This window comes from Halichoeres trimaculatus, unplaced genomic scaffold (genome assembly GCF_033239565.1).
Source record: "Halichoeres trimaculatus isolate MK-OKI-2021-1 unplaced genomic scaffold, fHalTri1.1 fHalTri1_scaffold_17, whole genome shotgun sequence".
Lineage (NCBI taxonomy): Eukaryota > Metazoa > Chordata > Actinopteri > Labriformes > Labridae > Halichoeres > Halichoeres trimaculatus.
In genome coordinates, this window is record NW_027437195.1 from 28,192,515 (window position 1) to 28,219,201 (window position 26,687).

Sequence of the window (26,687 nt, forward strand, 5' to 3'; positions counted from 1 at the left end):
AAAGGCCCGCCGAACAAGCTGGGAATCAAACTGGTGACCTTCTTGCTGTGAGGCTGCGGCACTCACCGTTGTGCCACGGTGCAGCCCTCAATCATTTACTCATTTATTCATTGATTGATCTATTGTTTCTGCTTTGTTTCTTTCTCCTTCTTTCTCTGGTCTTTGAGCTCTAATTTGATCCCTTTAATGTAGCCAAAAATTTATAAACACAAATTGGCACACGCCTCACAATCAGCAAAATATTTTACATGTTACCAAACTTGACCCCAGCACCCATAATTTACTCTCTAGCGCCACCTAGGCGCTCAAAAAAATCTCCACTAAAATGGCTCTAACAGACAGTAGGAATGTTGTAGAGAGCTCAAACCAACATCAGAATGTAATAGAGATGGACAATTAATTTGGGGGCACCATGGCCCAATCTCAAACAGGAAGCCAGCAATTTGCCTTTCAAAATAAGATTTTCTCACGTTTTTACCATTTCTACAAAAATATCTCTTTTATTTATTTTGTGATTTGTGATGTGATTTAAGTTCCCTTCAGGTCTGTAGGCTCTTTGACACAATCTAGTCCAAAATCTGATAATCCAGGAGTGGACTGGATCAGGATCAGATTCAATGAAGGAGAGAAAAATGGTGAAATCCCCCTTTTTTGAATCTGTACCTATAGAAAAGAAGTTTTGTTAAATGTGGATTTTAGATTCAGTCTAAAGTTGCAAAATAAAGTTATGATTCCCTTAAGATGCACAGATTAATGAAAAGTTGAGAATCAGATGCTGAGTCTGCCCAAAGTAGAACATCTACCAACATTGAGATTAAAAGATTCAGAACAAGTAAAGATTTTTCCAGATTTTTCATCCTAGATCTGAAAGAAGAATCCAAAGAGCCACAGCCTGCAGAGAACTTGTCTCACTGTGACCCTTCTCATTCTTCCAGGAGCTGCTGATTCAACAACGAGCTTCTCATAATTTCACTTTTTTGTGAACGAATCCAAAGTAAACTTGGGAGGCGCTTGGATCACGCATCATTTGCTGCCTCCAGCGGTCCCGGAGGGGCGGCGCGCCGAAACCTGATCCCCCTCCTCCCGCTGCTGCTGCTGCTGCTGCTGCTGCTGCTCGTCCCGGCGGCGCGCAGCTCGGCGCAGCTCGGCGCAGGCAGCCAGGAGGCATCCCGGACCGCGAGGGGACTGGAGGGAGGAGAGCGGAGCCAACACACGAGCATACACGCCCACGCACGCACACACACACACACACACACACGGAGCGACATATGTGACGGCTGCGCCTTCAAAATAAAAGCTCGTTTTTGTGGAGCTGCGTGGCAGAATGGGATCACTTGATGACTCAATTAGGAAGCAGATTCAGATTTTGTTGTTGAGTTGCTCAGATATTTTCTAAAAATATTTTATTATTATTATTTTTTTTATAATTCAGGTGTTTTTATTTCTACTTTCTTGCAGAAACTAAGTCCTGAGTGGGTGTTTTGAGGATTTTGGTTCGTGTTTTACAAAATCCCTTAACACCTGGGAGTGTAAAAGGCACAAAATTAAGAAGTTTAATGCAGTTATATCAAATCAAAATAACCGTCATGAAATTCTCATGATGAAAGTTGAATTTAAAATTTCTTTTCAAAATAAAACCAACCTCATTCTGTTTTAGGACACTAAAATTAAAGTTTAAAATATGTTATATTTTTGCTTTAATGTGTAAAAGAAATGCTTTATGTGTCCCGTGTTGCGTCACTGCCTCCCTGGCTCATCGCCACCCATCTTATTTTGGAGGCTCAAACCGGAAGTGCCCATGTCTGTTGACGGCGGCACCGTGCAGCTCGTACTTCACAGGCTGCCAGCGGAGAAGAGCCACCAGTCCGAGTTGGTTGATCCGCGGCGACGAAGCGCACCGCCTGTTCTTCCCCACCCTGGAGACGGAGCGTGGACCGAGGCTCGCTGCGTCCAGTCCGGCTCCGCCTCGCTGCCCGCGGGGCTCCTCAGCGCAGGATAACCACACTCTGGAGGGTTTGGACGCGCCGGACAGCAGCGCGCAGAGCGAGACGGGATTTAGTGGAGAAGTTGGTTTGTGAGCGGCGGTGCCTGCGCCGAGGACTCTCGCTGTCAAGTCGTGAAAAAGGATTTCTGACAATTTTTTGGTCACTGACGCTTAAGTGGTCCCAGAAGCGGGCGGACTAAGGGATTTAAAGTAGTTCCGCGTGGATTTCGTGAAGTTTTCTGGAGATTTAAGCTGTTTTTCTTCTTCTGGAAGACTGGGATTTGCTGTCACGCCAGAACACTTGAGGTAAACCTTTTCTTTAAATATCGTGTCTGTTTTAACTTCCCTCTCATTCTCAAACAACTCTGTACACTCACTCAAGCAGCGAGTGGAGCAGCAGCACTTCCTCGTAGATGCAGCTCGGACAGGTTGAGCTCTGAGTCTCTCGGGGAGCGTTAAGTAGCCGCGTTGAACCAAACAGTGTGTACAGTGTGTGTGAAGCAGCCTCGCAGCCGTTGCGCACAGCACAGGTGCTGCTGAGCGGACAGCTCGGGTGGCTCCGGGCTGTGCGTAATCGGCGCGTTTTTTGGCTGGAGCTGGTGGACTGAGGAGGATTCCTCTGCGCATTGTGTGTGTGTGTGTAAGAGATGAAAAGCATGAGCAGGATTTCTGCTTCTCGCTTTGTTGTTGCTGTGTGTAACGTGAATGAGGAAGGTTTGCCAAATTACGCACAATGCGTCACCAGAAATCACCCTTAAAACTGACAAATTTTTCAGACAGAGAAAAACAATCCTACTCTTTCACACTCCAGATTTTGACTCTCAAGTTTCTTGTAAAAAAAGAAAAATGAGTGAAATCAAACTGCAGATTTTTCAGTAAATGTAAGGATTAGTGCGTAATTACGCACGGTTTCCTTCCCACGAGGTTTGGATGGAGACACCAGGAAGATGCATCGGATCAGAGATCGGTTTCTTATGATCATAAATCAAATGTTTCCATCTATAATTTCCCTGTCAGGGGTTTATTTACTGGCTTTCATCGCCGCTCTGTTGCTGGTTAGGACGTTCACGCCTCTCCTCGCTGCGGTGACGTCTTCTCTCTGGTTCGGAGCAGAAATATGAATTACCCATCAGCCTCATCTCTCCCCCCTAATGCCTCAGATCATCTCTGAAGTTTCTCCAGAAAGCTGCAGATCCCCCTCTCTGTGCGGTTCTCTCCCCTCAGCAGCAGATCAGTCATCCCTTCTCTTCTCTTCAAACGCACGCGTCTCAATGGGATTCAGATGGTGAAATTTTGGGGCCACTCAGCTCGTTGCTTTGACTCCCCCACCACGTCAGATTCATCACCGGAGAAAATTAGCGGATTACAGCCACAGAAAAGGAGGAGGTCGACTCCTAGAGCCTCCTCTGATTAAATTTCAGGGCCGTAAAACAAGCATGCGCGTGGTAATAGAAGCTGTAATGCTGCAAATTAATTGTATCTATTGACCCGAGGAACAGCGAGCGCCTGTTTGCTGCGTTTTCAATCAGAGGCAAGCCGCAGACACATTTCAGCGCTAAATGAGACTCTGATTGCCTCTTTTCATTACAGAAATTGGCCTGAGACCATCTCTGAGCGCGCTTTCTCCTCCCGCCCCTCTATAAATAAGTAAATAGAGCATTAATTGGTTCCAACTTGTCTAATTTCACGCGAAAAGCTGATCTTTTCCACGCTCACACTGTAATTAACTTCCAGAATCCAATAATGAAAACTGTGAGCTGCAAAATCAGATTGAGCAGGTATGGCGCAGACTTTCACCTCTGAGGATTAGCCTCCAGGATCAGGTCTGAAGTTTGTTAAAGAGTTTTCAACATTTTATACCTCAGACACACACAGAGAGAGGAGAGTTTTTCACAAAGGATTAAATATCCATCTGTGGAGACTCTGAAGGTTTTCTGTCCCCTGACTCTGCTCAGACTTTTCTGAATCCTCTCCACAAAGAGTGAAGGAGAGAAAACTGAATCTTATCAAGTAATTTTGTCTTTTCTTCAGTAGAAAATGTCTTTTTAGTCTTAATCTGAGCCACATCCACCTGACCTGCTTTGAAAAATGTCTTATTTCAAGTTATTAAAAGACAAAATGAGGTCTGAATTGCTCCTAACAAGTTAAACAAATCTGCAAATGGCACAAGAAAAGTTATTTGTATGACAACATTATTCAAGTGTAAATTTTCCCCTTCTTGCAATTCAGACCTCCTTTTTGTCTTTAAATGACTTGAAACAAAACATTTACTACTTAAAATGAGGCAAAACACTTGATAAGATTTCAGTTTTAGACTCAATATGAGCCACATCCACCTGACCAGACCAGAAAAATGTTTTGTTTGAAGTTATTTTAAGCCATAAACAAGAGAAAAGTTTCTTGTAAGAAGCTATTATTGTAGTTTCAAGCAAGTTTTTGAGCAAATTTGTATCTTGTTCCATTGGTAGATTGTTTTTTAACTTGTTGCAGCAAATATAGACCTCATTTTGTCTTTAAGTAACTTGAAATAAGACATTTTCTGGTCTGGTCAGGTGAATGTGGCTCATATTAAGTCTAAAAAGACATTTTTACTGAAAACAAGACAAAAACACTTGATAAGATTTCATTTTTTTGCAGAAAAGTTCCCAGAACTATCCCAGGTCGGCTTAGCTCTGACGCTTTCTCTGCTGTGCTTTGGTTACACCTCTGGTCCACTTCTCTCATTTGGTTTCCTGTGCAGGGACAGACATATGTTGTTGTCTTTTGCGAATACAATGTGAGATGTCTTGAAGTCCAGAGCCTGCAGCACTTGAAACTTCACTGCAAAAAGCTGAAATCTTATCAAGTGTTTTTATCTTATTTTCATAAAAAAAATGTCTTTTTAGACTTAATATGAGCCACATTCAACTGATCAGTCCAGAAAAATGCCCTTTTTTCAAGTTATTTAAAGACAAAGTAAGGTCTTAATGCTGAAACAATTAAATAAAATCTGCCCATAGAACAAGAGAAAAATGCTAAAAACTAGAAAAATGTCTCAATACAAGAAACTTTTTTTTAAAGCAACTTAGATCAAGTCTAAAAAGACATTTCCTACTAAAAATAAGACAAAAACACTTGATAAGATTTCAGTTTTTTGCAGAAAGGTCTAGGATTTTCTAAAGTTGGCTTAGCCTAAAGTTTCTTCTGCTGTGCTTTTGTACACCTCTTGTCTACCCCCCTCCCAGTTTGTTTCCTGTGCAGGGACAGAGTCATGTAGTTGTCTTTTACACGAGCACTACGAGATGTCTTAGAGTCACCAGCACCTGAGGCTTCACTGCACCTTTCCCTGCCTTCCTCCCACACTGCACAGTGTTTTTTGTCTTATTTTGAGTAAAAGATGTCTAATTAGACTCAATATGAGCCACATTCACCTGAACAGGCCAGAGAAATGACTTGTCTCAAGTTATTACAGACAAAGCTGAGGTTTGAATTTCTTTCTCTCACAAGTCAAAAAAGCACATTTTTCTTGTTCAGGGGTCTTGAAATAAGACACTTTTCTGAGCTGGTCAGGTGAATGTGGCTCATATTGAGTCTAAAAAGACATTTTCTACTGAAAATAAGACAAAAACACTTGATAAGATTTCAGTTTTGTGCAGAATGGTCCAGGATATTCCAAAGTTGGCTTAGCTTTGATGTTATCTCTGCTGTGCTTTTGTACACTGCAAAAACTGAAATTTTATCAAGTGTTTTTGTCTTATTTAAAGTAGAAAATGTCTTCTAAGACTTGATAGGAGCCACATTTAACATATCAGTCCAGGAAAAAATCCCTTTTTGTCAAGTTTCAAAGACAAAAACTATAAAAATGTCACAATATGAGCAACTTTTCCCTCGTCCCATTGGAAGACTTTTTTGTTTATACTTGTTATAGCAATTCAGACCTCATTTTTTGTCTTTCAATAACATGAAATGAATTATTTTTCCGGACTGGTCAGATGATTGTGGCTCATACTAAGTCTAAAAAGACTTTTTTCTGCAGAAAATAAGACAAAAACACTTGATAAGATTTCAGTTTTTGCGGAAAGGTCCAGGATATTCCAAAGTTGACTTATCTCTGACAGTTTCTCTGCTGTGCATTTGTACACTGCAAAAAACTGAAATCCTATCGAGTGTTTTTGTCTTATTTTAAGTCAAAATTGTCTTATTACACTTGATATGAGCCACATCTGACTTATCAGTGCAGAAAAATGTCTTGTTTCCGATTATTTAAAGACAAAAATGAGGTCTGAGTTGCTTGTAACAAGTTAAAAACAATCTTCCAATGGAACAAGAGAAAAATGCTTCAAAAAAAAATATTGTCTCAATACAAGTAACTGTTTGTTTAAAGCAACTTATATTTAAAAAAAAAGACATTTTCTACTCAAATTAAGACAAAAACACTTGATAAAAGTTAATTTTTGCAGTGCAGCTGATATCTCCTCTCACCTGAGGGTGGTGTTGTGATGAAATCAGGGAGGAGCATTGAAGGGAGAAGAGAAGAGATGTAGAAGGTGATCTCAGCGAGCGTTTTTTCTTTCTGCTGTTTGTTTCCTTCTTTCCGAAAAAAAAAAAGCTGAACTCCCCCTTTTCTCCCCTAAAAACGACAAAGCTGCTCCCGCCCTGCCTGTTGATCCCTGGCTTTAATAATTAAAGCTCACCGACACTCTGCGGAGGTGTGACTAGCATGTGACTCCCTCTGCGATGATCCTCAGAGGGATGACAGGGATTTGAACCCGGGTTAAAGCATTTTTCTGCCTCTGAGCGACTACAACCAGGAGATGGTTCTGCATGATTAATGAGCATGTATTATTCACTGCAGCGCTTGTGTTTCTCTTTCATGCTTTAAGAAAATATTAGCATGAAGACACTTCTCCAGGCTTTGAACTCCACGCCGGGTCTGGTGGATCCTCTTCGCCTCTCGAGGTTGTGAAATCAGAGGGGTTTGAGTAGCCTGTGGAGCTCATTTGCAGGGTTCAGCGTGTCCACTTTGGTGGAGTTTCATCACTTAATATTCTGAGAGGAGAGAATTTAGGGTTGTGTTTCAGAGAGGCTGGAAAAGTGGAGGCTGTCTTCACTCAAGGAGAAGTTCAGCGCAGCAGAGCTGGAGTCTGAGGAAGAGGAGAGGTACTGATCCAACTTTTCACAGGAGGAGAAGTGAAAAAGTGCAGGAAAAGGAGTCTCCTCTCTGTTTGTATGGAACGCTAAAGGAGCTCAGCTTAAATCAGCCAAACCTTCATGAAAAAGAATAAAATCAGATGTGTAAGACAGTCATTTTTAGAGAATCCTTCCTCACTTTGCTTTTTAAAATAATTTTAAAGACTTTATTTTAAATGTTTAGGAATTGCTTCAGCGTCTCGATTTGGGAATTTAATCACTGCCAAGAATTGACTGAATGACTTTGACGTTTAGATTTATTATTCAGATAAATGCTGCAGAAGGAGACGGCTTCAGAGGACTCATTCTGCAGAAAACAGTTATTTATTTTAACAAACAGACAAATAAGTTGCATAACAGCTGCACAAAAACTTGCTCAAAGCTAAAAAACAGAAATCTGAGGTAAAAACTAGAGCCCGACCGATTAATTGGTCAGGCCGATTAATCGGGCCGATTATGCCTGCCACCGATTAATCAGCATTGGCCAAAATGTAGCCGATTATAAATTTTTACTCCTGTGTATCAGATGTCGGTCGATATATCGGATATCGGCTTTTTTTTGCCCCCAGTATCGGTATCCGCATCGGCCCCATAAATCCCATATCGGTTGGGCCCTAGTAAAAACTGAACATGTTTGAGTGTCATCCTCAAGTTTTTGGGGGATTTACACCAAAGTCAGTGCTAAGCTGCTTTTAGGATCAGAGATTAGCTGCACCTGTATGCTTTGCTCTTTGGCGGTCGCTTAAACTAAAAGTAGAAAAGAAAAGAAAAGATGTTTGTTGCCATGTGCACAGATACAGGAAAGTTCTTTTTGTTTGTTTCTAGCCCAGTCAGCTCTAAAAAAAAGTTAAACATACATAAAATTGGAAAGTGAAACAAAGAAAAAAGGTAGAATTGTAAAATAAGAAAAGAAAAACCAAACTAGAACTAGTTTGTCAAAATACGTGCCCTATAAATCTGCAAAATCGACCTTTAACTCCAATTTCTAGACTTCCTGTTTTGTATTTACTGTGGTGCTTAAAGACTTTTTTGTAGGTGTTGTCATGATGGTTATGCACCAAAAATTTCAGGCCTGTAGCTGAAAGTAGCTGTGAGGGGCTGCAGTTTTAGGCCACAGGAGGGCGCTGTGGAGCATATATTTTTTTCAAAATACTACTTTATACATTTTTCACCTTGACTGAATTTTGTGGCTAACTGTGTTAGCTTTCATATCGAGTGATAGGCACAAAAATTGGGGTTGAATCAGCACAAGAAACAAAGAATACTCATAATAACTAGTTTGTTTAAATTCGTACCTTTTAATGGTCAAAATCTGATGTTTGAGTCCAAATTGCTAACTTCCTGTTGGGAATTCTCTATGGTTATAAGAGACTTTTTTGTAGATCAAGGCATGGTTGTTATGCACAAAAAATTCCAGGCCTGTCGCTCAAAGTAGCTGGAGGAGCTGCAGTTTTAAGCCACTAGGGGGTGCCGTGGAGCATATATTTTTTCGCAAATACTATATTTATAAATTTTTCACCTTGACTGAATTTGGTGGCTAGGTGCATTCACTTCTATATCCAGTGAAAGGCACCAAATATGAGGTTTAAGCGGCACAAGAAACAAGAAATGTTAAAAATAACTAGTTTGGTCAAATGCATACTAGAGGTAGACCGATATATCGGCCGGCCGATATATCGGGCCGATAATTGGACATTTGTCTCCATCGGCCATCGGCCGTATTTTCTTTTAAAAAGCCGATTTTTGATCCGTTGTATAAAATGATGCAATTTTTGATCAGGCACAAAAAAGATGAGCACCTCAAACTTGTGGAACCACTTGGATACATTACACACTTTTGTTCAAATTATATTAATAAGTTTAAGTTTCTTTTTTGACATTTTAAGAAGAGTGTGAATGTTTACTACTGCTTGTTACATTGTGTGTTTACTCAGACAAAATATTTCATTGTTTTGAAAGCTGAATAAATGTTCAGAGGACTGGACACCACTTGTTGTAATAGATTTCTTTTAGTTGCTCAGAAATTGCTGCGTTTTACAAAAATGTGATAAATATATATTTATTTAACAATCGGCCTGAATATCAAATTGGAAAAATCGGCCATGCATATCGGCATCGGCTGCCCAAATTTTGGAAAGCATCAGCATCGGCATCGGCCCCCAAAAAACCCATATCGGTCGACCCCTAAAAGGCACCAAATATGAGGTTTAAGCAGCACAAGAAACAAGAAATATTAATAATAACTAGTTTGGTCAAATGCATACCCTATAAACTGTCAAAATCCGATGTTTGACTCCAAATTGCAAACTTCCTGATGGGAATTCACAATGCTCGTAAGAGACTTTTCTGTAGGTGTTGTCATGATGGTTATTCACAAAAAATTTCAGGCCTGTAGCGTAAAGTAGCTGGAGGGGCTGCAGCTTTAAGCCACAAGTGAAAGGCACACAATTTGGGGTTGAAGCGGCAGAAAGAAATAAAGAAGACAAACAATATTCATTCAGGTTTCAAGATGGCCTTAACCCAGATCTTCAGGCTTGGGCCCTAAAAAGTGTCGTAACAACTAAACGACACAAAATAAAGTTTACAGGAGCTTAACATTGTGTTTCAGCCAATTTGTGACACAAAAAACAAAAAACAAAAAAAGCTACATCGGGGAGCACAAGCAGTATCCTGACTGAGGCTAACTCCATGTAGCTCAGCCCTCTGTGAGTTTTTCACAAGTTAAATTTACCATCCAGAATTGCAGGTGTATCGTTGTTTTCTGTTATTGCAGCAGCAGGAAGCAGGAAGACACTGCGGCAGTGTGACTACAGTACGCCTAAAGGGACAAAAAATGACAGTATGAAACAAAAATGTCAGCTGTCACGTCGACTGGCGTTCACTATCAAGCTTTACTCCTTCATCTTGTGGCATTTTCTGTGTCTTTGAGTCTTATTCATTAAGGTAAAAGTCTGCCCTGATGTCTCCAGAAGCAGTTACTGGTGTGAAAATGTTGAGGAGTGAGAATAAAAAGTGCAGAAATAGCAGAGAGCTGAGTTTCATCACCAGATGTGAAAAAAACGGGAAGAAAGGGAAACTATTTAGTCTCACTGGTGCGCTTATAAGCTACCGCTCCTCCTACCGCAGGATTTCATTTGTTTCATTCTATCAATCACGCTGCACCACTTGGCCGCCGCTCAACCTCAAGTGCTCACTTTGTACTCGCAGCTATCACCTGTCACCAAACGAGTCAATCCCAGCCAGCTCCTCCATACATGGCACATTTTAAAGCGTGCATGTCGCGACGGGATCTGCACGTTGACACCAAGAAGTGGCTGTTAAAAATGAGTTTTTTTTTTTTCCGCTCTGTGGCTGCCAAAGAAAACAAAAGTCTCATATCTGCGCGGCCTGCAATCAGCTCCTCTCTGCGCGCCTGCACAGCGAGGGCCGTGCTGAGCTGTGTAAACAAACCGCAGCGGCGTGGAGACGTCTTGTGTTGTAAGAGGGCGAAGGAGAAGAAGAGTATACAGTGCACATAAAAGGCTGCGGTATATTGAAGCATGAAGGCGCAGCGGTGGTGTTTAGATAAGGATTGAATGTGTGTGTGTGTGTGTGTGTGTGTGTGTCTTTGCAAAGTTGTTTTGTGTTGAGGAGCGATAATGTGCAAACACAGCCTGGGCTTCAGTTTGTGCTGAGCAAGGAGTGAGTCCCAGGTCCGTGGAGAGAAAGAAAACAGCGCCGCTAAGACTTGAGACAACACAACCTCTCTCTGGGCTGAGTGTGTGTGTCCATGTGTGTGTGTGTGTGTGTAAAGCCTGCTCTGAGGTGTGTTTTTGTGCTGCGCTTTCACAGCCAGGGCTCTCCTGAAGCTGGACAGAGCTGCTAAAGTTTAAGCTAACAGCGTGTCAGTGTGTGTTAGGGAGCTTTGTTCTTGTTGCTGTTCTGGGCACCGCGCTCTCGGCTCTCCGAGCTCCTCGCCACATTCCAGCTTCTCCCTGCTTAAGCAAACAGGAGGCAGAGCTCTGTCCGCCACCGCCGTATTGCTGTCACGCCTCCTCCTCCTCCTCCTCCTCCTCCTCTTCTGATGAGCCAGCGGGCACGTTGGGCATTCCTCATCCTTGCAGGAGGATCAGAGAAGTCATGTCAGTCGCTTGCTAAACCACGCAGAAAAGCGTGCTGGAGAAGGACTGACATGCCTCTTAAAGTCTGGATTGACTTTCACTCCCTCCTGGATTAATCCTGGTTTTAAAAAGTGAATTGATTGGTTGATTAACTTTTAAAAACCAGGGAATGCTTTCAAAGCTCCTTCTCAGTCCATCTTAGCCATCAGGTGCTGGCAGAAAGTTTCTGAGAAAATCTGCGAAGAGGGATTTCCACCCTAATCCCTGAAATCTGTGTGGAATGTCAGGTCAGAATATGGTAGCATGTGTGCAGACCCCGAGGCGCTGCTTTGTGCTGCAGTTTGCAGGCTACCTCTTCACAATTCAGAGTTTGTTGATTCATGTGTGTGTGTGTGTGTGTTTTGCAGGTCAGTGTCGGGGAGTTGTTGGATACTTTCTTGCGGCGTTGGAGGCCGACGTTCTGCCGGGCAGCATGCAAACGGAGGATGTCGTCTGAGTCCGAGTCGGGCCTCGCTGCTCTGCGTGCCGCCGCGTCGTCCAGAGGAATGACGACTCTGTGGTGCTCGCTCTGGCTCTCCCTCCTCCTGCCGCTCTGCGTCGCTCCGGCGAGGCTGCCCACCGCTCAGCCCACAGGTAGGAAACAAGACGACACGTTGCTGATCAGCTGATCACGCTGCTGTGGGTCATTTCTGAAGAAGCCACTGAAACTTCACAGTTTACAGAAAAGTTTGAAGCATTTTGAAGTCAATCTAGACTTTACTTCTGTGTTAAAAGTTGTAATCAGTCTCTTTAGAGGGATAGTTCTTACTTTTTTAATCCTTACAAATCCACAACCTGAAGGGAAATGCTCATTTCCCTCATTTATTTTACCCCAAAACGCATCCTTTACAGTTTTACACAGTTATGTCTAGAGATGGGTACCTTTCACCAATTTTTTGGTACTTTTCTGTGTTTACGTGGTTAAAAATATCTACTTGTTTCATAATAAAGTATAATTTTTATTTTTTTTTACATATTTATTCTTCAATATATAACATTGCAATGTTGTGTTCATGGCCAGTATGGAAAATCAGCTACTCTTCCTCTCCCTTACAGTCACAAGGATGCGTTCAGGTACCTAAACATGGTGCCTTTTGATTTTATGTGGTACTTTTGACAGAATTTGGTCAGTACCAAGCAGCAAGCTCCGGTCTAAAATGAGACAAGTGCTAAAATCTGCAGTTCCTCAAGTGTCCACTAGAGGCTGGCTCCGAAACTAAAGGAAGTCACAAACACACCAAGCCAAAAAATCAGTTTTCTGTCTGAGTCTCTAGTTTTACCATTGTCACACACTGTATGGGGGTCAGTTTTTTCCTGACTTGGGGGTTTAGAGGATATTAAGATTGGGAGCTCACCCAATCACAGGCACAGCTCAGGTCACGTGACCGACAGGCGCCTTATAGCTGTACGCAAAGCCCTTGCCATTACAAATATGGCTGCAATTCCCGATTCGCTTCATTTTCCGTTTCAGAAACAGACGGGTAACATCAGGGAGACTACGTCCATATTTCATACAGTCTATGGTCGGTACGAGGGCTGGGTATTGTTAAGACCTTCACGATTTGATTCGATATCGATTAAATTCAATATGGGTTTAAATGCTTCAATTATCGACCTCATGTTTTGGAGCAATAAATCAACCAAAACGTCAGACTTTAATGCCAAAGGATCTGGCTTTATGCTGTTGCTGCTTTGGCTGCCATGTTTTGGTTGTTTGGTCTTGTGGCCCTCGTCCATACAAAGCGAGTAACACGCACAGTCCCCCTCACTTGCCAGGAGATGAATCGATTCAAAGGGTTTGCTGAATCAATATAAATATTAAATCCAATAAATATTTCAATGCATCAATTCATCAGTATTTTCACCCACCCTTAGTCGGTACCTGTAAAAGTACCTAAATCGGACCTATCCCCACTTATGTCACTGATTCCTGCTTTAAACCCATTTTATCCTCACTGCAGGAAACATCTGCTTCTTTTGTTTTCAAATCTTTAAGAATTAAACACTGTAAGGGGTGTAACAGGGGCGAACATAGGCATTTGGTGGACCCGGGTCAACAGTCATTTGGGGCCCCTGCATCTGCAAGTTTAATGTGCCTTAAACCTGTTACTGCTAATCCTCTATTCTCAAAACATACAAATAAACAAAAATAAATGACATTAATTGGAGTGTGGGATCATATAATTCATGCCCCCCTCTGCATAAGTTAGTGCCCTGCCCGGGGCACCCCAGTCTAAAAAGTCTGGAGACCAAGGTGCTGTTTACACAACGGTTTTAGGATAAAATGCAAAAGTTTTGTTGCGTATCGACCTCTTGTGTACACAACAATGGCGTTTTAGCCAACCTAAAATGCTAACTTTTAAAAATGGCCTCCAGAGTGGGTTTTTTTGGAAACGCTGCCGCCACTGTTACCATGTAAACAGCAAGCTCAAGTCTACTTCAGTACAGATCTACCAAAAGCCGCTTCTGGACAAGACAGTTATAGCGCCAACTACTGGCCTGGCATGCTAACTACAGCGCTTTCAGAGGTCACTGCTCTTTCAGCCTTTAAAAACACACACAAAAAAAAAACTATCAAATAATAAAGGTGGGAAAAGCAACTAAATTTGCTTTGAGACCACAAATGGTAACAGTGGTATATTGGTCAGTCAATCCAAAATTAGTTTGGCCCCCCCTAAACCCAAAATCCTGGCTCCGTCCCTGCAGGTTATGATTTAACACTGGTATCAGATCAGTATCAGTCGACACCCAAAGTCCAGGTATCAGTATCAGGACCAGAAACGTTGGATTGGTGCATCTGTGGCATCATTCTTTATTGATTTTTCTTAATTCACTCCTGTGATGTGTAATTTGAGTCCTCCTGTCGGTCTTTTAGGGTAGGAGAAGAAACCTTAAGCAACACTTGTTTTTCCAAAGCAGAAAACCGCTCAGAAGATTTCTCCTCAGCGTCAGAGCCTTTAAAGAAGCGTGAAAGAGTCCTCGTCCAAAAACATGAAAGCAGCTGCTCTCCTCCTCGACTGTCCCCCCGTTTCATGTTGGTGCTAATACGACATCTGCTCAGAAACCGTGCTCACTTCTCTGCCTGTTCATCACTTCAAACAGGCGCCTCTCAAAAGGAACATTTATTGTTTATACCAATGTGGTGGAGTCTCTATGTTTTGTTTTTTTTTTACGAGGAGGATTTAATTGGACTCTTCTTGCTTCGCTGAGCGTTGCACGATTCCTCCACTTTGTTCTGGAGGCAGAGAAATACCCACGGATCAGTCCAAAGTAAACGCCGACTGTGTTTGCTTTAATCTTTCCATATTGCACCGAAAAGAAAAACGCTAACAGCAGAGTAATCTGTGTCTGCGGCGTCCGCCAAGTGTTGTTTTCCCTCCTCCTCTTCCCTCACACTCTCTCTGTATGTGAGTGTTGTTTCAGATGAGTCTGACACACTTTACACGCCACAGTGCGTTTGGAAAGACGAGGAGACGGTTCTTCCTGGAGAGGACTCAAACCTCTTATTCAAGATGTATTCAAGACATCCTGAGTGTGTTAGTTTAGATGTTTAGTTTTAGGTCTCAGAGAGGTCTCATTTCACCTCTGGGTGCACATTTTATCCTCATCTGACGATTCGGCTTCTGAAAAGTTTTCATATAAAAAATATTCCAGTCTGAAGTTTAGGCCTTCGCACCGCAGAGGAGTAAACTCAGAAGTTATTTGGAAGAATTTACAACAAATTAAGAGTTTGAGGCCTGAAAAACAGCTTTGGAGTGAAAAGGCTGAATGTGAATATTAAAGTTTTGATATTTAAAGGAGTATTCCACTAATTTCAACAGATTGAAAGACTTTAGACTTCAGATAAAAAAGGAGATCATGGGAGACTTTCTGGATCATAATACTAATAATAATGAAAAAAAATTCTCTCTGCAAGGTACAGTTTTGACCTGCAATTGCAAAAAAAAAAAACTGTATTCAAAGACCATGGAGTGGCTTTAACTCTGTAGAACCAGTGTTCTTTCAATTACCGTAACTCCTGAAGTAGAAGGGAAATTCAAACAGCTCTTTAAAGAGGAAAAGATAAGCTTTAAAGTGGTATCTGGGGTATTAATCACAGTAATCACAGACAACAAGTGATGCAAGCTGTTATAATTACCATAACTCTTTGATTAAAGGGGAAAGAGAAAAATTCAAATGGGTTTTCTGGAAGAAGAGAAGATGAACTTTCTGATGTGCATTGGTGCTAACAAATAACAATAACATGAGACTAGCAGCTTGTTAAATAATTGAGAACTACAAGCCATACACTCTGTAAAACAGAATGTAGAAACAGTTAAGATGTAAATTAACAAAATATAGAAAGTTAAGAAAATTAAGAAAAACTAACAATGAAAATAATAATAATGATAAAAAGAAAAAAAAGTTACAGGGTGCAATGTAGAGCTGTACAATGTAAAGTTCAGCCAGCGCTCCTTCCATTACCGTAACCCCTGTAGTAGAGGGGAAATTCAAAAGGCTCCTTAAAACAGAAAAAAAAATGATATAAAGTGGTATCAGGGGTTTTACAGTACCGCGTAGAAATTTAGGTGCAATGACACTTCAATCACAGGTGACAATTGATGCAAGCTGTTTTCATTACCGTAACTATCCAACTAAATGGGCAAGAGAAAAGTTCAAATGGTTTTATAAAAAACTGAGTGGATTAGTGCTGACAAATAAAATCGCCGCTACTTAAATAATAGAGAATTATAAGCTATACACTCTGTAAAATAGAATGTGGAAACACTTAAGACGTAAAATATCAAAATATAGAAAAATAAAGAAAATCCAGGTGGCCCATATTATGCTTGGGTGATACTAATGCGGTGACTTCCACTACAGAGTCATGTCTGTTTTCTTTGCATTGTTGCCCATCTAGTGTTAGTGTTCAGCTTTGCCACTTTTTGTGGCATGTACTGTAGATGATGTCGTAAAAAAAAGTCTTAATTTCAGTCTTGCTCACACAGTCTCTTATAGAAATGTGCAACTTCCCAATTTGACATCGACACTTGGCTAAGGAATTCCTTTTATACCCGGTCTTTTAAAGCTCACAGTTTTATATTCAAAAAGATTTTATTATTAAAAATTTGGTTAATATTCTGCTGTTTTAAAGCTCCTGCAGAATATGGGTGGTCAATTTGTCTAACACCTACCCCCCTGATAGTGCTTTCAGATGTTGAAAACACCTTTTCAGAATAGTTTCAAAAACAGCTTAAAGCTCCTTACTGTAGCTTTAAATGTATAACGACAAACTTTATCCACGACAAATTGCGTGTGAAGGATTAAAAACTTAACTTTAGAGAAGAAAATACAAACCAATATTCAGTTTTCACAACAAATACAAGAACTGCCACTGGTTTCTTTTAAAGCTCCTGCATTTCTTTACATTACGAAGGGATAAGACAGATGTGGGGCTCACATACAGCTGTTTCTCCTCCTCCTCCTCCTCCTCTTCGCCCTCCAGCAGAGCCCCCCCCACCTCCACAGATGGACGAGCAGTGGGGATAAAATGACTGTCATTTACTGGCAGATGGCACAATTTCCCCTCAGCCGCCTCAGCGCCGGGCTGCGGAGCTGTTGCTTATGTTTGTGTTTTTTCTGTGTGTGTGTGAAGGAGGGTGTGTGGATTAATGTGTGTGTGTGAGCTAAGGAGAGAAATGCCCTTCAGCTTTAACAGCGATCCAAAGGGGACTGAAAATGCTGCGGTGCTTGCTGGTGTTGCAGAGTTTTGAATAAAGGTGACCTCTGACCCCTGTGGGCCACCGTAGGTATGTGTGTGAGGAGTAATGACAGCTTCCTGTTTGAGACTGGAGCTTTTATTGATCTGAAAGTTCACGTTTTATAACTGAGAGAAGCTGAAAAACACTTTTTAAAGTCATACACTGCTCTGTAATTACGCCTGTGTGATGTAAGGAGACACTGTGTGTGAGTGTGTGTGTGTGTGTGAGTGTGTGTGTAGCTCCTTGTTTCCATTAACTCCACTGTGGTGTCGTCTCGCAGCGTTGTTTATTTCTCCAAGAGCTGTTTCCAAACGTTTAAGTGGGAAAAAAAAGTGTGTGAGGCCAAGTTTGACCCATGTGAGGGGCTAATGACAAAAAGCAGAGCCTGTGTGTGTGAGTGTTTGTTTCTGTGTGTGTGTGTGGTCAGTAAATACAGAGGGTAGAGAAACAACAACACACACACCTTGCTGTCGCCCTGTGGAGCTCAGATGAAATATGTGGTTCTTCTGTTCTGATGTTCTCTGTGAAACGACAAAGTCAGCATTGAAGTGTGTGTGAGAGAGTGTGTGTGTGAGTGTGTGTGTGTGTGTAGTCTGCTGTTAAGTGACTGTTATGTCTGCACGAGCAGTGGGATTATGAAAGAGAGGCTGTAAAAGAAGATGAAAAGAGAGAAACGTAAGAATTGAAGGATAGTAGAGTCTGTGTGTGTGTGTGTGTGTGCGTGTGTGTGTGTGTGTGTGTGTGAGGTCTCTGACCCCCTGCCTTCCTCCTGGCAGAGACTGTAAATGTCAGCAGGGGTTGTTTGGGTCGTTAGGAGACTCGTTAAAAAAACGCCATCCGCAGATTTACACTGAGGCTCCACAATTCACACACACACACACACACACGAAAACACACTCACACACACAGAATTTCTCTTCTCTTTCATTTTTTTTGTCTCTTTCTCTCTTATTTCGTCTGTCTTTTTTTTCTTGGCCACCACTTTCCTCTATCTCTGTCTCCAGCACACACACACACACACACACACACACACACACACACACTCACACACACACACTCACACTCACGTTTGTCTCTTGAAAGCGTCTCCTGTGCTCTGGAAGACTTTGATAGTTGCAGTGTTGTCCTGAAGGCAGTGTTCCTGCGTGTGTGTGTGTGTGTGTGCTGCAGTGGCGTATATAAACTAACGTGTTCATTCGGCAGCCTCAGAGCAGACAGGCTGCGTTCACAAGCAGCTGACGGCTCAGGTAGACAGGTATCTCTCAGAGCGTGCTGATGCAGAAACAGCTCTCCTCTCCTGCTCAGGGAGAAGTTTTCACACGTTTCAGTCAGAGGATCGATTCCTGCTGAGAGTAGAGAGAAGATTAAGATTAAATCAGTGTCTATAACAACGATCAGATCATCCAGAGAGAAGAAAAGTTGCTGATATTAACTGTGACATTTTTACTGCTTCTGAAACAGACTGAAATGATCAACAATGCCTCTTTGTGATCTAATAAAGCAGACAAGAACATCTCCTGCCTACCTGGGGTCCCTCATCCAGGTCTACACTCCTCCTCACCCACTACGCTCTGCTTGTGAAAGACGCCTGGTGCTCCAAACCCAGCGCGGCTCCAAATCACTAGCCAGACTCTTCTCCTCTGTTGTTCCAAAGTGGTGGAATGAATTATCTAACTCTATACGATCTGCAGAGTCTCTTTCTACTTTAAGAAATGTCTGAAGACTCATCTGTTCAGGGAACACTTAGGCCCTTAATCTGAGCCTTCTCCTTTTTGTCCTCAGGGGGAGAATGAGTCAGAAGGTCTCAGACCCAGATCTTGGACAATATTCAGCACTAATTGCTGAATGCTGAATGTTGCTAAAGCTATTCTATATTGTTTAAGGCCAAATAACTTGAAGTACTTTGTCACACTTTCTGGGTTTTCCTGGGCTTTAGGGTTGAAGCGTGCTTAAGCATTGGTACAGTTTGCAAATGTGACGGAGTCCTTAAATGCTGCACGCGTTGGCTCTACACAGAGCTGACCACGAGAACTACAAACAAAAGCTTTGGAGCATCTGCATCTTTTTTCCCTGAAAGCCATTTGGTGGAGCAGCTTCTATGCTCGTCATTTCCTAAGTCATCAGTCCCGCTTTATTGGCTGAAATTACGGCTGCAACAACTAATCAATTAAATCGATTAAAATCGATTACTAAATTAGTTGGCAACTAATTTAATAATCGATTTCCATCGGCAACTAATCACGGGTGTTTTGGTGCATGAAACTGTAGCTTACAGTATGTTAGTTGGGAGGAGATGAGCCCGCTCTCTTGCCGTATTTGGTGCGCATGCTCTCAAGATATGTCATTGGCCAATTATATTCTTATATAATATATATACTCATATATATATATACTTCCAAGAAAGAGAAAGCTGTAATAAAATATTACTGAAGGAAAAATGTTTTTATTGTCTTTATTGCTGTTTAGAAAATACCTAAAACAATTTTAAGCTAAATTGTAAAGGAAAGTACAAAAATATGTCATTATCTGATTAATCGATTTATCATTTCAAAAATCGCCCGATTAGTCGATTATGAAAATAATCGTTGGTTGCAGCCCTAGCTGAAATGCACCACGTGTGTCCTTGCTCCGACAGGTCAGAACTCTTTGAATCAGATATGATTGACTTCTATTTTTGCAAGATGCCGAAGCAAAGACCTGTCAATCTACATGGGGCAAATCCAGCAAGACAGGAAGTAGTGTGCATAAACCACCTTGAAACAGACAAAGACTTTCAAAATAAAACAAAGCGTGTCCAAACCAGATGGTTTTTGTCTTGACTACAACAATAAACGGACATAATGAGCAGAGCCAGATCAGGATCAACAGGTTTGAGGAGAGGATCATCATTGGGGCCGGAATCTGGGGAACTCCTCGGTCTGTGACTGATATAAGCCGGACTGAACACACTGCAGCACAATCAAGTTATGGAGGTCAGGTTATCTTCCTTTCATCAGGATCAAAATGGAGCTCCAACATCCAGCCGTTAAGTGGCAACACGTAGGAGCCTTTTGATTGACGCCATCCAGGTTTCTAACGTACACTTTAGTTTGTAAAATTCTTCATGAGGATGAACCAGGAGGAGGTGAAAGCAGGAGTGAGTCACCAGGTTTAATCCGTCTTCCTTTCTTCCTGGCTCCACGGTGACGTCTGAAACGACAGCGCCGGTGTTTTGAAGTAACCAGGCCTCTGTGAATATTTATAGAAACACTTAATGAGCACTAATGTTGGTCACAACACCCAGCGGGCACTTTCCCGCCTGGACTCAGCTGTGCTGATGGACTGTTGTCCAACGTGCTTTCTCCTCTGAAGAGCTCCTCCAGCTCGGCCCCTCGCCGTGCGTTTATGGAAAGGTTATTTTCTGGAGTGTGATGTTGGTGTAATCCTCCGTGGGGCCTCTCAGCATCACTACCCCTTAATCATCCCATTATGTAAATGAGTGGAGCTCCGTGTGTGGGCTTTACAGGAAGCCGTGAAAATTGAGCTGTAAAGTTACTGAAAGTGGATTCTCTTCTTCTTCTTCTTCTGCTGCATTTTGGCTCTGTCTGCATCAGCGATCATTTCCTTGGCAACGTTATCGAGACATCTTCTGGCAAGTGAAGGAAGCGTGCACGCCAGATACTGTAAGCCTTTCAGGAAGACGGCTCACTGAACAATGGCTGCACTGTCCTCAGTCCATCAAGCACTTAATCCAGTCGACACTTCAGACACTTTGTTGGATGAGCGTTAACCGTTGATCACAATCAGAGTCACATTTACCCACAGATCATCCTGAGCTCCTGTAAGATCATCCCTCAGTGGAAACTACGGTAAAGGTCAGGATGAGCTCCTTAAGCTCTGAACAAGACAGTTCAACACTTTCTTAAGCATCTTTTTCTCGTGTTGTCGTATCTGTTCAGGCACATCGTGGAAGTTTTACTTAAGTACTTGTGGCGGATCATTGTCTGGACCAGGCGTCTTTCATAGGAGCCATTTTTCCTCAGCTCACCTGGATTAAAGTCATTCAGGAGCCACACAATCAACTTTATCTTCACAGCTTTAAAGTGTATAAAATTCTATGAAGAGTTAAAATCTGGTGAATAATTATATTAACCACAAGTTTTTGTTCATAAAATTGCACATGCAATTTCTTTTTATTTTTTCAAAATTCAGGAAAAATTCAAAATTTAAACCTCTTACCATTTTTTTTCGGAATTTCAGAAATGTGCAAAAGTTAAAAAAAAGGAATTTTAAACAATTGCACAAAAAATGTTTACAGAATTACAGAAAGTACAGAATTGTGTATACATTTTAAAAAACCCTTACAATTGAAAAAATTGCCAACATTTTTAAAAATTTTTGTGATTTTAAAAATTTGTGGAAAAAAAATTAACAAAAATATTTTTTAGAAAATGAAATTTTATTTTTTTTACAATGAATCCACCAAAAAAATTTTCTGGAATTTTAAAAATTTACAAAAGTTTCTAACACTTGTGAAAATTTTTCAAAAATAAACAATAAAAGTTTAATATTTTGCAAAAAACATTCAAGAACCCTTAAAATCAAGAAAATTTGACAACATTTTTAAATTTTTGTATTTTTAAAAATTTGCAAAAAATGAACAAAAAAAAATTCAAAAAATGCAAATACTTTTATTTTTATTACAGTTTCGTAAAATTTAAGAAATCCACTAAAATTGCTCAATATTTTAGGAATTTCAAACACTTCAATTTTTTCTTTCAATTGTGAAAGTTTTAAAATTTTCAAAAATAAAAAATAAATTGAAAAAATAACCTTAAATACATTTGCATACTTTTCAGTTTTTTTGAAGAGTACATAAATTTTATAACATATATTGTTAATGTTTACCTTATTTATTGTTTTTTTGCACATATCAAGTATATAAATAAATCCAGCAAGTTGTCAGTTAAATGAATCCATCCACACTGAATTAAAATCTGTATTTTCTTCCAGATTAGTCTTTTTGTAGATGTAGTTATCTTCCCAGGGCTGTAAAACTTGAGGTTAGCTACAGGTGCATGGAAAGTTGGTGGGCTGTTGATGTTGTAGGAGGTGAAGTAGAGCGGTGGCAGGCTTTGTTGACAGATGTGTTGATAAAAATGAGGTCTGAATTGTTTGTAACAAGTAACAAAATCTGACAATGGAGCAAGAAAGTTTGCTTGAAACTAGGTTAATGTCTTAATGCAGTAACTTTTCTCTGTCACTTTTATCTCTCACCCTGAGGTCTGAGCGTAAAACTCCCAGAAGTCCTCTGTCTCTCTCAGGTGGGGGTTAAACACACACACCTCCACGCGCCCTGACTGTGTTTTAAAATCAATCAGACAGCCGTAGATCAGCGGGTCAGTGTCAGCGCTCGGCCTTGGTGCAAATCTTGTCTGCAGGCCACAGCTCTGTATGTATTCACACAGCTCATTAATGCCCTTTGAAACCCTCTCTGCACGCCTCTGCATGAATTATGGATGAAGACACACACCTGTCTGTGCTGGGCTCATGTTCAGCCCTGAACACCTCCATGCTCTGCCCTGCTCTGTCGTTAAACGAGACCCACAGTTACACACTTTAAATCCTTCATCTCGCCGAATATTCCTGTACACACTTCATGCTACACACTCGCACCTGTACGCGTCCTCTGCTCCACCTCTGGCTGTGGTTCAGGTGGGTTCTTATCCCGGCGGCTGACAGCGGCGCTGACATACGGTGGGTTTTTAATTACAAAGCTCCCCTTGAGGAAATTGTTGAGATACTCAACAGATAAGACAGACATGGACGGGGAACAAAGAGGCTCCTTGTGTCGTATCAGGAGGACTGTTTTTAGAGGGCGCGCAGGGAGGAGGGGGGGTGCAGTTAAATCTGACACAATATTTTTCTGCTTGATGGAGATTTATGGAAAGCTGAGTTCCTCTTTTCATCCGTGTTTGCTTCATCTTGTGCAAACTTTGTTTTTCTCAGTTATTTCCCTTCCTTCTTTCTTTCTTTTTCCTCCCTCTTTCTTTCCCTCTTTCTCTTTTTCTCCCGCTGTCACCTGGATTTATTGCCGCCATTGATGCAATTGCATAACTCCGGCTGAATTGTTGTGATGGATGGCGATTGCAAAATGCAGCCAATGTACACCGTCCTCTTGCATGTGTAAACATGTTTGTGTGTGAGACTCTGTGTGTTTGTGTGTGTGTGTGTGTGTGTGGGTGTGTGTCCCAGCTTCGGGCCAGCCCTCTTGGAAGAGTGTGTTTTGTTGCTGGCAGAGGCAAACAGATGGCAGGTTGTGTGCCGAGCTGTAAGGAGTCCAACACACACTCACAAAGGGAGAAGGAGAGTGATGTGTCCCACCCATCACTCAGCCCCTTGACTTCCTCGCTACACCCCAAATCAGCCACACACACACACACACACTCACTCACACACACACACACACACACACTGAGCTTCGAGCCTGTATTTGATGTTCCTCATGTTATTTTTCTGGTATTTGCTCGGCTGTTGTGCTGCTCAGTTTATTTATTCTCCCTGATGCTACTTGAGGAAAAAACACAACCCAGTGTTACACAAAGCACAGTTTCAGCCCCAAACATCTCTGACGCTGGGATTACTCTCACTCAGTCCACTGACTCTAGTTCTTGTCCCAGATTATTAAATCTCTGCAGAGTTTTGTCTTTCAAAGTCATGGATCCATGAGTCACACTGTTGTAAATTTCTTTTAATGAGGCGTGTGTTTGTTTTGGAATTAAATGGAGATCAGATCAAAACATATTTTCTTTGTTCAAGACAACTTTTTACAGGATACAACGTGCTGAGGTAGTTGTATTAGTAGCAGCCGGCTACATGTAGTGCTATCGGCAGCCTGGTGCTCTGATGTCCTACCAGAGCTCATCTACCAACTCCAACCTCACCAAGCAGAGCTAACGTAACCTCACTCTTCATTTTATTGATAGACTCTCAAGTTTGAACAGACCACTGCAGAATAACTGCTGACTGTGGTTTGGAGTCAACATTAGCACAAACAGTTTAGCCCTTTTAGCCTTTAGCTCGTGCTCTATCTCTCCCCTGTTTATCTTCCTCCTGCTCTTCTATCTTTTTTCTGTCTGACAGTTGAACCCTTTGCATAGCAGAGGCATATTTTTGGCGTGAATATTTTGCTCGTTATTTATTTTTCTTTGAACCTACTGTTTTTTAGTGCAAGCTTTCACACCAGCTACGTTCTTTTGCTGAGCAAAATTGCGGCTATTATTCTTTTTGGACCAAGGTGGTTTTCTAAAGTTTTGCTTGTGACCAATTCAAACACTTATTGTTGGTACGTCTTTACGACAAAAAAAACATAAAAACTACAAAGACAATGTTAACAAAGACATCGTTTGGAGAAGAGCTGCGGAGATTGAATATGACGCCTCCAAATTTTTTGCAATTTCGTGCCGTTAAAGTCCACCACCACTACAAAATTAATCACAGAGAAACAGATCACAGATCTCCATTCTCTCTACTAAACTTCATCAGTTGGCGTGGTATTGTCATAGAGACTTTGACATGTCGTAAAACAATCCAGTCCTGCTCGACCCAATCAGGAAGCTAAGAAGTAGCATTTTGAAATAAGCTAGTAAGTCAAAGTAACCTGTAATATTAGTACTGATAATCTCATTTTAAAGTCTGGATTACAATCAGGCAGATATCTAGAAGGGAGGCTTTTTCAAGATCACTTAGAAACTCAACCTCTTTAAGCTCCTTTTGATCAGGGTTGCCCTGACCTGCTTTGCAAAAAAGTGAAATTTTATCAAGTGTTTTTGTCTTATTTTCAGAAGAAAATGTCTTTTTAGTCTTCATATGAGCCACATTCACCTGACCAGTCCAGAAAAATGTCTTGTTTCAAGTTATTTAAAGAGAAAAATGAGATCTGAAAATCTGCCAATGGAGCAAGAGAAAAGTTACTTGTATTAAGACATTATTGCAGTTTAAAGCAAATTTTAAAGTCACCTTCCTCTTGTTCCATTGGCAGATTTTTTCTTACTTGTTACAAGCAAATTCAGACCTAATTTTTGTCTTTAAACAACTTGAAACAAGATATTTTCTGGACTGATCAGCTGAATGTGGCTCATGTTAAGTATAAAGACAATTTTTACTTAAAATAAGAAAAAAACTCTTGATAAGATTTCATTTTTTTGTAGAGGTGTCCTAGTCCGATATTGATATCAAAACAAGTATCAGTATCGTATCGGAATGCATCTAAAATCTCCGATATAAGCAGTTTCTGTTACCCATTGATTAATAATAAATGAGTCAGTTTTTCCTCATACCTACTGTTGCTGACTACTGTTCTTTGTTTGAATGATATCACTTAATCAAGCCTTTTCTAACATGACAGACATACGACAAAATAAGTAATAAAAGTATGCATGTTTAATGCTGATATCGTATCGGATCTGGCACTGACTCAAAAAGAAACGTGATATCAAAGAGACAAACTCAGCTGTAGCAGTTTGGGGGTATTGGGAGACTTTTTGGTCACCCTGTTATCCCATACCTCCCAAAGGCACCAAAGGTTTTATCATTGACTTGTATCATCAGGATTCATTCTGTATCCTCTGATTCTTCCATAACTGCATCCTGTGTCTGAACACCTTGGCTCAATCTGATTGTAACATCTGATAATGGTGTTAGCATTCAGTCAGGCCACCTACACCTCTCCACAGGTCCCACCGCGTCAGAGTCACGTGTCCAACATTAAATATTTAATCTAAAGTTCTCCTCCCGCCCTCTCTCCTCTCTGACCGCTAACCAGGAGCAGAGCTGCCCCGTCTGGCTCTGCTGCACCCCATTTACATTTCTGTGAATGGAAACAGAGAGCCGACACACAGGCCTCCATGCAGTGTGTGTGTGTGTGTAGGGGTGTAGGAGTGTGTGTTTCCCTCCTTTCCCTTCTCATCTTCTTCCCTCTCGTTTCTCTCCACCACCACCTCCTCCTCTCTGTATTTGCAGAGACAAACCTGAATTAGCTTTATTAGCTTTATTAGCTTCCCTGTAATTAAACGCCTGTTCACACATGAAGGGAACAGAGGGAGTCGACTCTTTTTCTTTTTTTCTTTTTTTTTCCCTGAGTGTGTTGAGTCTCCATCTTCCTCACCCTCACATGCGCTTCTGTTTAACCCCCACCCGCCATACACACACACACATCCAGAGCAGCTGACACATCTAATACTGAAACCAAACTCTGCTTCCATCCCTCCCACGTCTCCCCTCACCCCTCACCCCTCTCCCTCCGTGCTCTCATGTTATTTTGCCAGGAGAGCTAAAATAATAAACCCTTGTACTGTCTGCAGAGCGTAATGGAAGTCTCTCTCTGGAAAAGCAGCAAGTGGGACCTTGGTGCTGCGACACTTTGGTTCCTCACGACGAGCGAGGACAGAGTTTTTTCATGAACTATTCTGTCTGAATGTGGTGAATCTGCATTTTTTCCTCATGTGACAACTTTCCCCTCATGGCAGACGCTGCTTACAGCGGTTTATCTTCTGTGTATCGCCACAGAGTCCGGGTCGGAAAACATTAGATTTCTCTAAGCCAGGGGATTAAATTTGTGTTTATACAGGAAAGTGCTCTGCTTTCCAGTGTATGTGTTAGCCCGACTTAGCCCCC

The 26,687-nt window shown here is 41.4% G+C and overlaps 1 protein-coding gene across 6 annotated transcripts in view; it reads left to right on the top strand.

Moving 5' to 3' along the window:
* Positions 1-1,851: 1,851 nt before the first annotated feature.
* The window catches only part of fgfr3 (fibroblast growth factor receptor 3), a 123,944-nt gene continuing 99,108 nt past the window's right edge, over positions 1,852-26,687 (top strand). For all 6 annotated transcript variants that reach the window (XM_074691438.1, XM_074691439.1, XM_074691442.1 and 3 more), the window contains exons 1-2: positions 1,852-2,290; positions 11,661-11,886. In XM_074691438.1, the coding sequence (XP_074547539.1) occupies positions 11,739-11,886 (148 nt within the window). In that variant the 5' untranslated portion in view covers positions 1,852-2,290; positions 11,661-11,738. The remainder of the gene's footprint in view (positions 2,291-11,660; positions 11,887-26,687) is intronic.